The sequence below is a fragment of the Pteropus vampyrus genome, unplaced genomic scaffold (genome assembly GCF_000151845.1).
Source record: "Pteropus vampyrus isolate Shadow unplaced genomic scaffold, Pvam_2.0 Scaffold556, whole genome shotgun sequence".
NCBI lineage: Eukaryota > Metazoa > Chordata > Mammalia > Chiroptera > Pteropodidae > Pteropus > Pteropus vampyrus.
The window spans coordinates 456,488-472,702 of record NW_011889337.1 but is presented as its reverse complement, the minus strand read 5'-3'; the positions used below and the strand labels follow the sequence as shown (position 1 = coordinate 472,702).

General features: G+C 38.3%; 1 protein-coding gene and 1 non-coding gene across 2 annotated transcripts in view; both read left to right on the top strand.

Moving 5' to 3' along the window:
- GABRA3 (gamma-aminobutyric acid type A receptor alpha3 subunit) overlaps positions 1-16,215 on the top strand; it is a 202,136-nt gene that overhangs the window by 70,193 nt on the left and 115,728 nt on the right. Inside the window, exon 2 of the mRNA XM_011384036.1 lies at positions 10,301-10,466. Within this exon, the coding sequence (XP_011382338.1) occupies positions 10,327-10,466 (140 nt within the window). The 5' untranslated portion in view covers positions 10,301-10,326. The remainder of the gene's footprint in view (positions 1-10,300; positions 10,467-16,215) is intronic.
- On the top strand, positions 14,433-14,551 carry LOC111733376. The gene has a single exon (XR_002777966.1). It is a non-coding gene; the product is annotated as a 5S ribosomal RNA (ribosomal RNA).

Here is a 16,215-nt window from a genome sequence, read left to right as displayed (position 1 = left end):
TCCTTGAGTTTAGTTCCTATGTTTTCTTCTATGCATTTTATTGTTTCAGGCCTTATATTCAGGTCCTTAATCCATTTTGAGTTAATTTTGGCGTGTGGTGATAGACAGCAGTCTAGTTTCATTCTTCTGCAGGTGGCTTTCCAGTTTTCCCAGCACCATTTATTAAAGAGGCTTTCCTTTCTCTGCTGTATGTTTTAGGCTTTTTTGTCAACAATTATTTGCCCATATAAATATAGGTTTACTTCTTGACTCTCGATTCTGTTCCACTGGTCCATGTGTCTCTTTTTTTGCCAATACCATGCCATTTTGATTACTGTCGGTTTGTAGTATAATTTGAAGTCAGGCAGAGTGATGCCTCCAGGCTCATTCTTTTTTCTCAGGATGGCTTTGGCAGTTCGGGGTCTTTTGTGCTTCCATACAAATCTGATGATTTTTGTTCTATTTCTTTAAAAAATGCCGATGGGATTTTGATGAGGATTGCATTAAATTTGTATAATGCTTTAGGTAATAAGGTCATTTTAACTATGTTGATTCTTCCAATTAAGAACACGGAATATCTTTCCATTTGTTTGTATCTTTTTCAATTTCTTTTAACAGAGTTTTATAGTTTTCATTATATAGGTCCTTCACATGTTTCAGTAGATTTATTCCTAGGTATTTTCTTCTTTCTGTTGCAATTGCAAAAGGAATTATTTTTTCCACTTCGTTTTCTGACACTTCGTTATTAGATTATAGGAACGCTATTGATTTCTGAACATTGATTTTGTATCCAGAAACTTGACTGTATTTGCTTATTGTTTCTAGTAGTGTTCTTGTGGAGTCTTTAGAGTTTTCTATATAGAGAATCACGTCATCCACGAATAGTGACAGTTTGACTTCTTCGTTTCCTATTTGGATGCCTTTTATATCTTTCTCTTGTCTGATTGCACTCACTAGGACGTCCAATGTTATACTGAATAAGAGTGATGATAGTGGACAGCCTTGTCTTGTTCCTGATCTTAGAGGGAAGGTTTTTAGTTTTTCACCATCAAGTAGAGTGTTGGCTGAGGGCTTGCCGTATATGGCCTTTATTTTATGATGAGTATTATTATCTGTATTTTACATCGAAGAAGGAGGTCTTTGAAGTCTAACATGACTAGTAATTGGTAACGCCAACTAGTCTCTTGATCTGGTGGGTTCCTGCACACGATCTCTTATACCTTCTTACCTCATTTAATATTGTCACTTTTTAAAATGACATTCGTTTACTCATTCATTAACTATTAAGTACACATTTATCAGATACTCCTCTATGCATTGGGCATATATCTGTGAATATAACAAATAAAATTCTTTGTCTCCATTGAGCTAGGGACACAGACAATAACAAAAAAATACAAAATGTGTGTTACAAGTGCTAAGGAGGAAAGATAGAGCAGAGGATTGTGTAGGAATCTGCGATGTGTGGAAGGATTAAAATTTTATATAGGGTAGTCACGGAGGGCATCAGTGAGAAAGGTGATATTTGAATAAAAACTTGAAGTGAGAGGAGGAGCAAATTATCTGGAATTTGATAGCGAAATATGCCAGGTGGAGGCAATAGCATGTACGAAGGCCGTAGAGCTGGAGCATGCCTGGCATATTTGGTGAGCTGCAAGGAGGCCACGCTTCCTGAAGTGGAGTGAGTGAGCGAGAGAGAAGGGTGGTGGAGGATAAGGTTAGCCAGCTATTTGGGGATTAGATCATGTAGGTCCTTCTAGATCATAATAAGGCTTTTGTAACTGGAAGCAACTGGAGAATTTGGAGCAGAGGAAGACATGGTTGACTTAGTACTTTAAACAATCACTCTGTGAAGGGGAAGAGATTAAGAAGTATAAATCGGTAGTTACAAAATAGTTATGGAGGTATAAAGTACAGCATAGGGAATATAGTCAATAACTTTGTAACAACTGTGTGTGGTGTCAGATGGGTACTAGATTTATCGGAGCGATAACCTCATAACTTATATAAATGTCCGATCATTATGTTGTACACCTGAAACTGGTATAATACTGTATGTCAACTGTATTTGAAAAATAAAAAAATCACATTAAACATCTCTATACTATGCTGTATAGAGAACAGAGTGTAGGGGACCAAGGACAGAGGCAGCAAGACCAGTCGAGAGGCTTTTATAATAATTTCAGCAAGAGATGAAGAGCCAGAGTGGTAGCAGAAGAGGTGATGACCAGTGGTTTTATTCTGGATGTTTCCTTTTGAATGGAAGGCCAGTGAGACTTGCCGATGGATTGGATGTGGGGTATGAGAGTGAAAAAGGAGTCAAGAATGACAGAGTTTTTACTCTGAGCAGATGGAAGGATGGAGTTACAACTACCTTAGATGGGAAAGACTATAGGAGGACCAAGTCTGCATGTGTGTGCGTGGAGGTGGATATCTAAACCTCAGATGTGAACGTGTTAGGTTTAATATGCTTCTCAGACATCTAAGTGCAGATATGGGTTGCAGGAGACAATTGATGTGGAGATACTAATTTACAAGTCATCAGCTTATAGATGATATTTCCCTCTGGTTTGTTCCTTGTACCCTCTTTAGTTCTTGAGCTGAGAGATTTGGTTGAGTTTTGGCTGTGCGATCACATTATGGTGGCTTCAGCATGTGTCAGGATTGTGTGTTCATGGGATGTAGATAATCCATTCTAACACCAGGATTATCTGAGCCTGCACAGGTTGCCTCCTCCCATTTTCTAGCCAGTCTGCTCCTACCACAAGTATCTGCTTTTGTGCGCATGGTTATCTGAATATGCTCATTGGTCGTAAGCTCATATATTGTTGGTGTTTATCCTGCTATACTTATATGAGCATATACCATGGTTGTCTACTTTTGTGATGTTGGCTGGCTTCTTTATACTAACTTTAAAACTAGCATTCTGTTCCTGCAGCATAGTTGTTTGAATATTCATGTCATTATATGATTGTTGCTGTAATTTTTAGTTTCTTCACCATTGACGTATGTCTTATATTTGTTCGTATGATATAGTTTTTTATTCACCATGGTCATTATGACTTGGAAGATATCGATTCTTCACTGTGGCCACTTGCATCTCTATATTACCTGTCTGCTCCAGTGAAAAATTTTTGAGTATGTTTGCCTGCTCTTTGGGCCATGGTCCTCTGTTCCTGCACCATTGTATGTATTCTATACCCCTAGCATGGCCATCTCCTAAACCATGTCGCTTAATGCTGTATGTGCACACATCACACTTAAAGACTAACATACCTAAACTTCTTCATATGCATCACGATTGTCTAAGCATGCACCACATTTGTCACTGGCTACATGAATATCTTATCATGTTCAAAGGCTCTTTGGTTAAATGTTATGATTTTCAGTTTATGCACTACGGTAACTTGAAAATTCACCAAGTTTGTCATAACAAGAAGTTTGGGTTTTTGCTTTCCTGCAGTCCTTGTCTGCACTTAGTTGATGGTCATCTGAGCACATGTTCATTTGATGCTCATTGATATCTGCTAATGTGCTACATTTCTCTGTTAGAGTCCTGTTTTGTAGAAATTTGCTAACTTACTAAGGCTACCTGTTCCAGTGGCATGTTTTTTATTTTTTAATTAAAAAAATTAATTATTGTAAAAAAACACATAACAAATCTTAACCATTTTAAATGTACAGTTTGGTAAAGTATATTCATATTGTTGTGTAATAGTCCAATGGCATGCTTTTGATCATGCACCAATGTCTTTTTTAAATATTTTAATTTTTCATTTACAGTTGGCATATGATACATGTTAGTTTCAGGTGTACAACATAGCGATTAGACATTTGTATAACTTGCAGAGTGAGCCCTCAATAAGTCTAGTACCCACCTGACATGATACAAGTTATTACAATATTACTATATTCCCTATGCTGTACTCCACATCCCCCCCCCCGGGGCCTATTTTGTAACTACCAATCTGTACTTCTTAATCCCTTCCCCTTTTTTACCCCAAACCCCTCCCATTTGGCAATCATCAAAATGTTCTCTGTATCTGAGTTTGTTCCTGTTTTATTTGTTTTTGTTCTTTAGATTCCACATGTAAGTGAAATCATATGGCATTTGTCTTTTTCTGTCTGGCTTACTCCACTCAGCACAATACCCTCTAGGTCTATCCATGTTGTTGCAGATGGCAACATTTCATTCTTTTTTATGGCTGAGTAATATTTCATTTTATATATGTACCACCTCTTCTTTATCCACTCATCCACTGATGGACACCCAGGTTGCCTACGTATCTTGACTATTGTAAATAATGCTGCAATGAACATATGGATGATTCACATGTCCTTTCGAAGTAGTATTTTGGATTACTCCAGCGAAGTACCCAGAAATGAGATGACCGGGTCCTTCTTTGTCTCTTATAGCCTTTGTTGTTAAAGTCTATTTTTTTCTGATATAAGTATTGCTACCCCAGCTTTTTTTTTTCTATTTTCATTAAATATTTTTTTCCAGCCCTTTTAGTCTGTGTGACTTTCGATCTGAAGTGAGTCTCTTATAGGCAGCATATATAAAAGGGTCTTGTTTTCTTCTCCATTCAGCCACTGTATCTTTTGATTGGAGCACCTAATTTATTTACATTCAAAGTAGTTGTTGGTAGTTATGTAGTTATTGCCATTTTACTATTTATATTTTTTATCTTATTTTTTCTTTTTCTTAAAGAAGTCTCTCCAACATTTCCTATAATACTGGTTTGGTGGTGATGAACTCCTTTAGCTTTTTCTTGTCTGGGAAGCTCTTTATCTGTCCTTTGATTCTAAATAATAGCTTTGCTGGATAGAGTAATCTTGGTTGTAGGTCGGTGCTTTTCATCACTTTGAATATTTCATGCCAGTCCCTCTGGCCTGCAGAGTTTCTTTTGAGAAATCAGCTGCTATCTTATGGGTGCTCCATTGTAGGTAACTAACTGCTTTTCTCTTGCTGCTTCTAAGATTTTCTCTTTGCCTTTAACCTTCGGCATTTTAATTATGATGTGTCTTGGTGTAGGCCTCCTTGGACTCATCTTTTTTGAGACTCTCTGTACCTCCTGGACTTGTATGTCTATTTCCTTCCCCAGGTTAGGGAAATTTTCTGTCATTATTTCTTGAAATAAGTTTTCAATTCCTTGCTCTCTCTTTTTTCTCTCTCCGGTAGCCCTATGATGCGAATGTTGGTACCCTTGTTATTATCCCAGAGGCCCCTTAAGCTATCCTCAATTTTTTATAAATCTTTTTTCTTGTTGCTGTTCTGTTGGGATGTTTTCTGCTACCTTATCTTCTAAATTGCTGATTCGATCCTCTGCTTCGTCTATCTACTGTTGATTCTTCCTAAGGTATTCTTCATTTCTATTATTGTATTCTTCATTTCTGACTGGTTCTTTTTTATGTTTTCTATCTCCATTTTTATGTGTTGTATCTCTCTGTTAAAGTCCTCACTGAATTCAACTGTTCTTCCCCTAAGTTCGTTGAGCATGCTTATCACCGGTGTTTTGAACTCTGCATCTTATAGATTGCTTGTCTCCATTTCGTTGAGTTGTTTTTCTGGAACCTTGTTCAGTTCTTTCATATGGGACATGTTTCTTTGTCTCTTCATTTGTTCCTCATGCCTCAGAGTTGTCTGCTCATGCACCAAATTTCCTTACTCATGTGCTATGGTTTTCTGAACCGTCGTTTCTGTTAATTTCTGTAAAATGACCATCAACTCTTGTACAGCTTATGAATCATGAATGTCACCACACATAGACTGACAATAAGAAATGATCGTTTGCTGAAACAAAAATTGTCACATGTTGGTTCATGATTTTCTATGATACAACCTGATATTATGACTTTCTATCTAATCTATCTAATCTATCTAATGTGGACATTTCCTCATGTCAGAAGTCCATCTTCTCCAGTATCATAGTTTTCTATGCCTATAACTGATTGTGTTGGGGGGCCTGTAGCTGGTGTGCTAAATTAACAATATGTAGATTATTACCTGCTGAATGAGGAGGCACAAGCCAGCCACATGGGATTGGTAGGTACCGCCCTCATCATCTGAGCTCCTGCTTTGAGAAGTGACAATCCCAGGTTGTTGTTTTTTTTTCTATTAGTCTTTTTTTAATTAAAAAATTTTTTTTTCAATTACAGTCGACATACACTATTATGTTAGTTTCAGGTGTACAACATAGCGATTAGACATTTGTATAACTTGCAGAGTGAACCCTCAATAAGTCTAGTACCCACCTGACATGATACAAGTTATTACAATATTACTATATTCCCTATGCTGTACTCCACATCCCCCCCCCCGGGGCCTATTTTGTAACTACCAATCTGTACTTCTTAATCCCTTCCCCTTTTTTACCCCAAACCCCTCCCATTTGGCAATCATCAAAATGTTCTCTGTATCTGAGTTTGTTCCTGTTTTATTTGTTTTTGTTCTTTAGATTCCACATGTAAGTGAAATCATATGGCATTTGTCTTTTTCTGTCTGGCTTACTCCACTCAGCACAATACCCTCTAGGTCTATCCATGTTGTTGCAGATGGCAACATTTCATTCTTTTTTATGGCTGAGTAATATTTCATTTTATATATGTACCACCTCTTCTTTATCCACTCATCCACTGATGGACACCCAGGTTGCCTACGTATCTTGACTATTGTAAATAATGCTGCAATGAACATATGGATGATTCACATGTCCTTTCGAAGTAGTATTTTGGATTACTCCAGCGAAGTACCCAGAAATGAGATGACCGGGTCCTTCTTTGTCTCTTATAGCCTTTGTTGTTAAAGTCTATTTTTTTCTGATATAAGTATTGCTACCCCAGCTTTTTTTTTTCTATTTTCATTAAATATTTTTTTCCAGCCCTTTTAGTCTGTGTGACTTTCGATCTGAAGTGAGTCTCTTATAGGCAGCATATATAAAAGGGTCTTGTTTTCTTCTCCATTCAGCCACTGTATCTTTTGATTGGAGCACCTAATTTATTTACATTCAAAGTAGTTGTTGGTAGTTATGTAGTTATTGCCATTTTACTATTTATATTTTTTATCTTATTTTTTCTTTTTCTTAAAGAAGTCTCTCCAACATTTCCTATAATACTGGTTTGGTGGTGATGAACTCCTTTAGCTTTTTCTTGTCTGGGAAGCTCTTTATCTGTCCTTTGATTCTAAATAATAGCTTTGCTGGATAGAGTAATCTTGGTTGTAGGTCGGTGCTTTTCATCACTTTGAATATTTCATGCCAGTCCCTCTGGCCTGCAGAGTTTCTTTTGAGAAATCAGCTGCTATCTTATGGGTGCTCCATTGTAGGTAACTAACTGCTTTTCTCTTGCTGCTTCTAAGATTTTCTCTTTGCCTTTAACCTTCGGCATTTTAATTATGATGTGTCTTGGTGTAGGCCTCCTTGGACTCATCTTTTTTGAGACTCTCTGTACCTCCTGGACTTGTATGTCTATTTCCTTCCCCAGGTTAGGGAAATTTTCTGTCATTATTTCTTGAAATAAGTTTTCAATTCCTTGCTCTCTCTTTTTTCTCTCTCCGGTAGCCCTATGATGCGAATGTTGGTACCCTTGTTATTATCCCAGAGGCCCCTTAAGCTATCCTCAATTTTTTATAAATCTTTTTTCTTGTTGCTGTTCTGTTGGGATGTTTTCTGCTACCTTATCTTCTAAATTGCTGATTCGATCCTCTGCTTCGTCTATCTACTGTTGATTCTTCCTAAGGTATTCTTCATTTCTATTATTGTATTCTTCATTTCTGACTGGTTCTTTTTTATGTTTTCTATCTCCATTTTTATGTGTTGTATCTCTCTGTTAAAGTCCTCACTGAATTCAACTGTTCTTCCCCTAAGTTCGTTGAGCATGCTTATCACCGGTGTTTTGAACTCTGCATCTTATAGATTGCTTGTCTCCATTTCGTTGAGTTGTTTTTCTGGAACCTTGTTCAGTTCTTTCATATGGGACATGTTTCTTTGTCTCTTCATTTGTTCCTCATGCCTCAGAGTTGTCTGCTCATGCACCAAATTTCCTTACTCATGTGCTATGGTTTTCTGAACCGTCGTTTCTGTTAATTTCTGTAAAATGACCATCAACTCTTGTACAGCTTATGAATCATGAATGTCACCACACATAGACTGACAATAAGAAATGATCGTTTGCTGAAACAAAAATTGTCACATGTTGGTTCATGATTTTCTATGATACAACCTGATATTATGACTTTCTATCTAATCTATCTAATCTATCTAATGTGGACATTTCCTCATGTCAGAAGTCCATCTTCTCCAGTATCATAGTTTTCTATGCCTATAACTGATTGTGTTGGGGGGCCTGTAGCTGGTGTATTAAATTAACAATATGTAGATTATTACCTGCTGAATGAGGAGGCACAAGCCAGCCACATGGGATTGGTAGGTACCGCCCTCATCATCTGAGCTCCTGCTTTGAGAAGTGACAATCCCAGGTTGTTGTTTTTTTTTCTATTAGTCTTTTTTTAATTAAAAAATTTTTTTTTCAATTACAGATGACATTCATTATTGTGTTAGTTTCAGGTGTACAGCATAGTGGTTAGACATTTATATAATTTATGAAATGATTCCCTTGATTACTTTAGTACCCACCTGGTAAGATACATAGTTATTACATTATTATTGACTATATTCCCTATGCTGTACTTTACATTCCCGTGACTACTTTGTAACTACCAATTTGTATTTCTACCAATTTGTATTTATTAATCCCTTCAGGCACGGTTTCAATATACTCACACAGAGGAAATAGAGTCATAAGATTTATCACTTACAGATCCCAGAAAGAGGAGGGCAATGAGCTCAGGGAAGGACAGTCCTCCATCCCAAGTGACAAGCAAGGGGGAGATAGAGAGCAGGGTAGCAAGCACCTGTTATTTACAAGGTAGTTGGAGCAGAGGTCACTAACTTTTCGTGGTCTCAATCGTAAGTGGTTATTTAAAAAGGTGCCCCAGTAAAAGGAAAGCAAGAACTCGTGGTGGGACTCCTAAGCGGGGTCTTTATCCAAATGTCCAGACTCTGGGTGTGATTACGGCTGTCAGACTGTAAAATGCTGAAGTAGCAACTGCAAATAACTGTTTTCTCACACAGATTCAAGAAGACAATCTAACATAGAACCTAGTGGCTGCTTTTTGATGGATGGGCTCAGTTTAGAAAGACTCGTTCTTCATCTTCTCATCTACCAGAATAGCTCTCCAGCATGTATCTATTTTACACATTATATTAATCTCTTGCATGAACTTTCCTTAGGAAAGAGTTTCATATTCTTCTATTTCCTCTGAGAGTGAAACCTCTGATATGACTGAAAAGAGCATGGTGTTAGATCAGTTAGCTCTCCTTCAAGTGGTCAATGTCTCAAATTCAAAGAAGCCGTAGGGTTTAGAGATAGCAAGCAAGTCCCACTTTATGCTGTTTTCTTAACCCCGTGTGTAGTGTAAACCTCCACCTGCCCAGAGTTCATACAACAGCCTTGCATGTAGGCAACTCTAAATCACATAATTCTGTCATCAGTATAGTTTGCCGACCCCTTTGGGACTTGTGTACTAGGAAGCTAGGCTTGGATTTCTTCTTTATGTCGTGGCCCCTATACAGAGCTGGCTTCGCCCTCAAATATCTCTTTATGGAGAAACATTGCGTTCCTATTCAAGAGTCAATGTGTCTCATCATTCAGCATTTTCTCAGCCTGATTCAGAGGATACAGTCTATCTACCTCAGGCCATTTGATCGTTTGGAAAATTGCTTAACTGCATCAAGATGAGAATCAATCCTAAATATGCTATAAAGAGACTCCAGGTCTTAACATTCTGGTATTTACTACAGTGTTCCAGTTAAGTATGGCAAAGGCATTTGTGATAGTAAAGATCAGACAGAACTGGGGAAAAATAAGATGAAGACAGGAGAGGTTATTTTAAGCTTTCTGTTTTGTAGATTCTAAGAGGTAACTGAGGCTGAGAGCAGTTCCATGACCCACCTAGTTATAGGAAGACAGGGAAAGGCATGGAACTGCAACCTAAGATGCTGAGTACTGATTTGGAGCTCTTTACACTACTTTTTTCTTAGACGGGCTCTGGTATATTCAGAAAGGAGTATGTCAGGAGTGAATTTGGGTGGCATTGATTAACTGGGGGAAGGGGACTGTCACATTAAGCATTTAGTAGCTGGATACTAGGGAAGTTAAAAGGCTCTAAAGGAGTTAAAATCTTTAAAAATTTTCTTTTTCCTCTCTCCCTTTGTCTTCTACTCCTTTCTCCTTCTTCTTTCCTCGAATATGCATTTCACAGGAGTCTCCAAATCGGTGCCTAAGAAGATGATAATATCACAAATGAGTCGCTTCTATATGACCAAGCTTGGGCTTCTCTTCCTGGTTAATATTCTCCCTGGGACAACTGGCCAAGGAGAGTCAAGACGACAGGAACCTGGGGACTTTGTGAAGCAGGATATTGGCGGGTAAGAACCCTTAATTCCTAGAACAAAAAAAGTACTGGGATAAATTCCTGCCTTGGATCAAACATTTGGATTTTTTTCCCCAGGTGAACGAAAGTACTCTGGTCCCTGATACCTAGACATTGCATTATATTTGGAAACACATCATCAGCTCAGAGTCTCAAGGAAGAAAGAGATCTCAAAGGTGTTCTTGGGCAACTCCCTAGCCCATGCTTGAATTCTCTCTGTAACATCTTTCAAAGCCTTTCTCTCCAGCCATTTGTTCTCACTCTCTCTTAGATCTTCAACGTGTTCCTTTTTATTGGCTCTGTCCCATTAACATTTAAATGTGATCAAGAATCTTCCATCTTGAATTTTAAAATCTTCCCTCCATATGGTGCTTTAAGTCTTTCCTCTTCTTCACAGTCACACTTCTTGAAGTGTCTTTCTTTATTGTCTCTACTTACCTCTCACTCCGCTCCACCACTCAGCCAACCCCATGACTCTAAGGCGACTTCTATAACCAAGATGGCCAATGTTGGCTCCGTTGCTAAAATGAACACTTGTCTGTTCTTACGTAACTTAGTTTCTTTAGTAGCGTGTAGCAGCATTCAACATTGTTGACTCTTTCCTCCCTCCTTAACTTCTTTTTATTATGAGATAAAGCATCCATATATATGCATAAACTATAAATGTGAGTTTAAACATAATTCTTTCTTTGACTCCAGAGACACAACAATTCTCTGGTTCTTAGATTAAATTCTCTAGAAGCAGGGCCTGAGATAAGGATTCTTAAGCGAATGATTTCTTGAGAATATACTCTCAGAGAAATTTGTAAGCAACTAAGGGAAGTGAGTTGGGAAGGAGAAGAAGTAAAGGAAAGGCATGATTTCACTTAAAGTGTAGCCTCCATTTGAGCCCGCAGAGAGATCTGAAACATGGATGGCACTACAGATTTGGTCCACCTTGAGGTAAGGGGCCTGGGCTTTTGTAGCCTCATCTCAATCAGTCATTGCCTGAGACCTGACTAGAGGAAGGTATAACCTCCTCGGCTTCCTTCAGTGAAAGAGGTCTGGGCATAGTTCCAACAGTAAGTCCTATACCTGGGTTCCTTCATACTTAAATGGCTACGCTTTCTATAGTATCTTTCACAGTACTGCACAGCTATAGCAAAGGCTTTTGCGATATAAAGATCTTTTGTAATCTCTTTGGTAATCTTCTCTTCTTTCGTTCATTGCTCAGGTATTGGTATTTTCATTTTGTTCTATGTACTCCACTTACTATACAAACTCTAAGAGATTTCATCTATTGCCATAACATTGTTAACTTATGCATATATGCCAATGACTTTCATCTCAATCGCTGTACCTAACCTAACTTCTCTTGAGTGTCAGACTTCTATATCCAGCTACGTATTGGACACATCCACTTGGCTATTTCATAAACTACCTAAACTAAGCATGTCCAAACTAGTTTCATTATCTCCATCTCCCTCCCCCAACTCTAAAAGTACAAAGAACAAAAACCAAACAGCAGACAAACATAACATGTTACTTTTCCATTTTTCCTTGTTTTATGCAATAGAACCACCATTCACCCCATCCAGAAAGCGGAATCACTTTTGTTAATTTTCTACCGTTCACTCTCCAGATTGAATCAGTCACCATGATCTGTCATTTTTACATCCCATACCCCATGGATTCATCTACTTTTTTCCCTAACTTTTTGCCACCACCCCAGTTTAATCCAATGTTGTCTTTTGTTTGGATTACTGTAAGAATCTCTAATTGGTCTTACTTTCTGAAGTCTTGCTCTCATCCAAATTAACTGTCACTCTATAGCCAGTGTTTCTTCTACAATGCATGTTGAGACATATTTATCCTGTTTGGAGTAATTTAATGGATTTCTGTTGTCCTTAGACTAAAATCTAAACTCCTTAATGTGATTTCTATAAGGCCTGTTATGACCCAGCCTCTACCGATCTTTTCAGCCTTATTTTTTAGTCCTCCTTTCACCAAATTCTGTGTTCTTCAGCTATATTGAACTTTAGATTTTAAAATCCCATTTCATTCAGGGAATACCATTAGTAGAAATAAATCCCGTAGCCTTGAAATATTTCTGTATCACACAGTATATTTGATTCTTTGGTAGTAGTTTTTCTGTTGTTGTTTGACATTTCGCTACTGTCCCCTATTCTTGGAAACTTTAAGACTTGTTCCTAATTATGTTTGCACGGTTGATTATTTTAAAGTATTCTGAGTCTTTCCACCTTCTATCATAATCTCTTCTAGCAGTAATCTCTGGGGCCGAGGGCTATAGAACCAGACTAATATGTCCTTAGAAACGACCCACAATACCCTTTCTGTTCTTTACCCCAGTCTGGAAAAATAGACTAATTCTGTTTGATTAACCCTTCATGTATATTGGTGTTCACTGGGCCATGCTACATGTTCTAAATAAGATGGATGTTTTAAATAAATGAACCTCACTTCTTCAAGTGTCAAAGTCTTTTTAATTTTAACCCGGAGAGTAAAGTTCTCTAAAAGTGTATTGCATCCTTTCTTATAATCCAAAATAAGGATTTTGAACAGAATAATCCCTTTTGTTGGGGACTTTGGTTATCATAAAGAACATTCATTATATTCATTCTACATCTGCTTTTTGTCTTTTTGGACCTCCACCTTTGGTGTCGTCACTTCTGTTTACATTGGTCTGTTTATATTCTGTTGATGCTTAGAAAATCAGATCGCCAAGTCTTTCAATAATTATATTCAAGAGGAGGTGAAGAGATCCTACTTGAAAAAGTGGAGAAAAGTGTTTAGACTTAATACAGAAGGGGCTTAGAAACAGGTTTGTTGTTGTTATTTACTTTCTTCCAAGTCCAATACAATTCATGCTTTGGAGAGATGAGACGACTAAAAGCCTGGCTCCAAATATTAGGGTTGGCACTGTAATTACATTGGCTGGAGATAAGGGAACCATTACGAGTTTAAAATATATGATAGATTATTTATAATAATAATAATAATAAAAAATATATATATGCTGGTAATTCTGATACTTCACAGAACTGCTGCTTCTTTTTGTTTGCTTGTTTTCATACTTTCTTAATGTTGTGTGTGTGTGTGTGTGTGTGTGTGTGTGTGTGTGTTGGAAAAAGTCTATTTGCTGCATTCTTATCTACCTTTAGTGGTTTATTCACTTAAATCAACTGGGTCGTCTACTCAAGCAGCTTCGACAATCAATAGTGGTTTATTGCTCAGTACTTTGTATAAATCATAGGCTAAATGCAATGGGTCTCGGCGTTCAGTATGTGTGAGCAGGGGAGTGGGCTCCACACCTGCAGATGATGGATGAGTAGCTCCAGGGACTGTTCCTAAAATATGCATATTATAAAATGCCCCAGATGATTCTGATGTAGGGAACCTTGGACAACACTTTGGGGTACAGTCCTTGTTTGCAAAGAACTGATGGTATAGTTAGAGATATGGGATTCTGGTTTTAGAATAGCAGACATGGAAAAACCCATTGAGAACATCTAGTCTGAGCCTTATTTTGTGCGTAAAGGAATTGAGATACGGAAAGGAAAACTGACTTTTCTAAGGCCTTATAGCAAATTAATAGTAGAGCTGGGTCTAGAACACCAGTCTTTGATTCCATGTTCTTAAGGAAAAGCTACAGGGAACAATTTCCGCTTCACATAATAAAGATGTTTTTTACACTTTTGCTTCCTGGCCCAGCATTTTGACCATCAACAGATGAGAACTATATGTGTGAACAGTGTTAAGTTGGATCGTTATGAAGCTGTCATTTTTCCGGTTCAAAATGGCAGAATAAAAGCAATTTCATAATGGGTCAACCTAAGTAGCAAGTAAGTGCCAAATGGATCTTCTTTCTGGGTCTGACTGCGATTCGTTGAAACTTGAGATGCATATCAGTCAGGGGCCCAAGGAAAAAATGGATGAAGCATTTCAATTAAGATTATTCGAAGTCTACGGCCATGCCACCCTGAATGTGCCCAATCACGTCTGATCTCGGAAGCTAAGCAGGGTCGGGCCTGGTTAGTACTTGGATGGGAGACCTCCTAGGAAGATCAGGTGCTGTAGGCATAAAAAATAAAAAAAAATAAGGTATTCTAAGCTGACAAGGTCTTTGCAATCTGTGAGGTCAACCAAGAGTTGCCGCGCCTAAAAAAAGAAAAAGAAGATTATTTGAGGATGGTAGATTTGCAAAGGGCCTTATTGTAAAGATATAGTCTGGGTGTAGGGGCACCCCAATGGTTAGAGAAAAAAAACCTAAGGCCAACAACAAATACGTCACATAAGAAAAGCTTTCTTAATCGGTGCAGAGACCTTTAGTGGACGAGATCTCACAGAGAGAGCAAGCCCCAGGGGATTACATAACCAGACTTTCCTCTTCTGATCTTCAGTAGGGAGGCCAAACCCAAGGTGAAGCCAGAGGCTGTGGGAGCCCCGTTGATGTTAACACATACGAGTCAGCTTTCTAGGAAAGAAAACGGTGGAAAAGAGTGGAAAATATATATGGAAGGGGAAATGAGAGGCATTGGGTATAGGGCCCCATATTTATATGTTTAAGTATAGAGTGGAGACCATGATTTTGAAGGGACACGACACCATAGCATCACTTTTTCTGCATCGGGATTGTGGTGACAGCAGGTACTGTGAACTTAAGAGAAAATGGTTTGGAGTTGCTTATTTGTTTCCTCGTCACATCATAGCTTGACTCGGCGCCATTGTACTAAAGGTGTCAGTCCTTGTGTCTGTTTTCATCCTGAAAGATACTTTCTCAGTGCTCTTAATCTCAGAAGAAACTGGCACCTGTGGCCACACGTGTACACACTAAGAAGGCACGAAGGACTTGGTTTCTTATTTTATTTTAACTCAACAAATAGTATAAACAGGTGGGGCACATGTTGGGCGGGTATGTCTCAAGCCGACTGTGATTTGAAGCATAAGTAGGAGAGTCCAATCCTTGCCATATACACAATCTCTATTATGGAATCAGTGCGTTAATACTTTTTACTATTCAATCATCAAATGTTCGATTTTCAGAAGCAGATGTGGGAGCTGAGAGGCTGTCAGTCCTAAGCTCCTAGCCTGGTCAAGAAGCCCTCCTGCTTTCTGCTTGATGGCGGACCTCCCAGTTTGAACCTCTCCAGTGAGGGATTGGAAAGTGCTTGCTATTTCAGGCAGAAGTCCACCTTCCTCCAATGCCGACCAGTTATAGGGCCCTGTAGCACTCGCTTGCTTTTCTACACGGCAACCCTCAGAGCTACTCCATGCTTTCTCGTGTTCAGGATAACTTTCAGGACTTTCAATTATTCTTGCACGATGTGGTTTTCCAGACATTGCTTCAAAATGGAAACTCTCCTTTGCTGTTTAATGACTTTTGAAACTCAGTTCAAGACTTTATTTTTATAGTTTTCATATTCTATTATGTTAGTTTAAAGCTTGTATTTAACTCTTACTACGTACCAAGTACTGTTCTAAGTCCTTTACAGATGTTAACATGATCCTTATAATGGACCTCCCAGCTAGGTGCTGCTGTTATCCCTGTTTCATGGATGAAATCTGGAGGCACAGAGAGGTCAAGTAACTTGCCAAAAGTCACACAGCTAGAAGGTGGCAGAGCCAGGACTGAAACTGACGGTCTAGCTCCAGAGGACATGCTATTAACTGCTACAATGTATAGCATTTCACGCACTTGGTCACTTTCAAGTAAGAATTAGGCAATGCTCATTTCTTTTATGCAT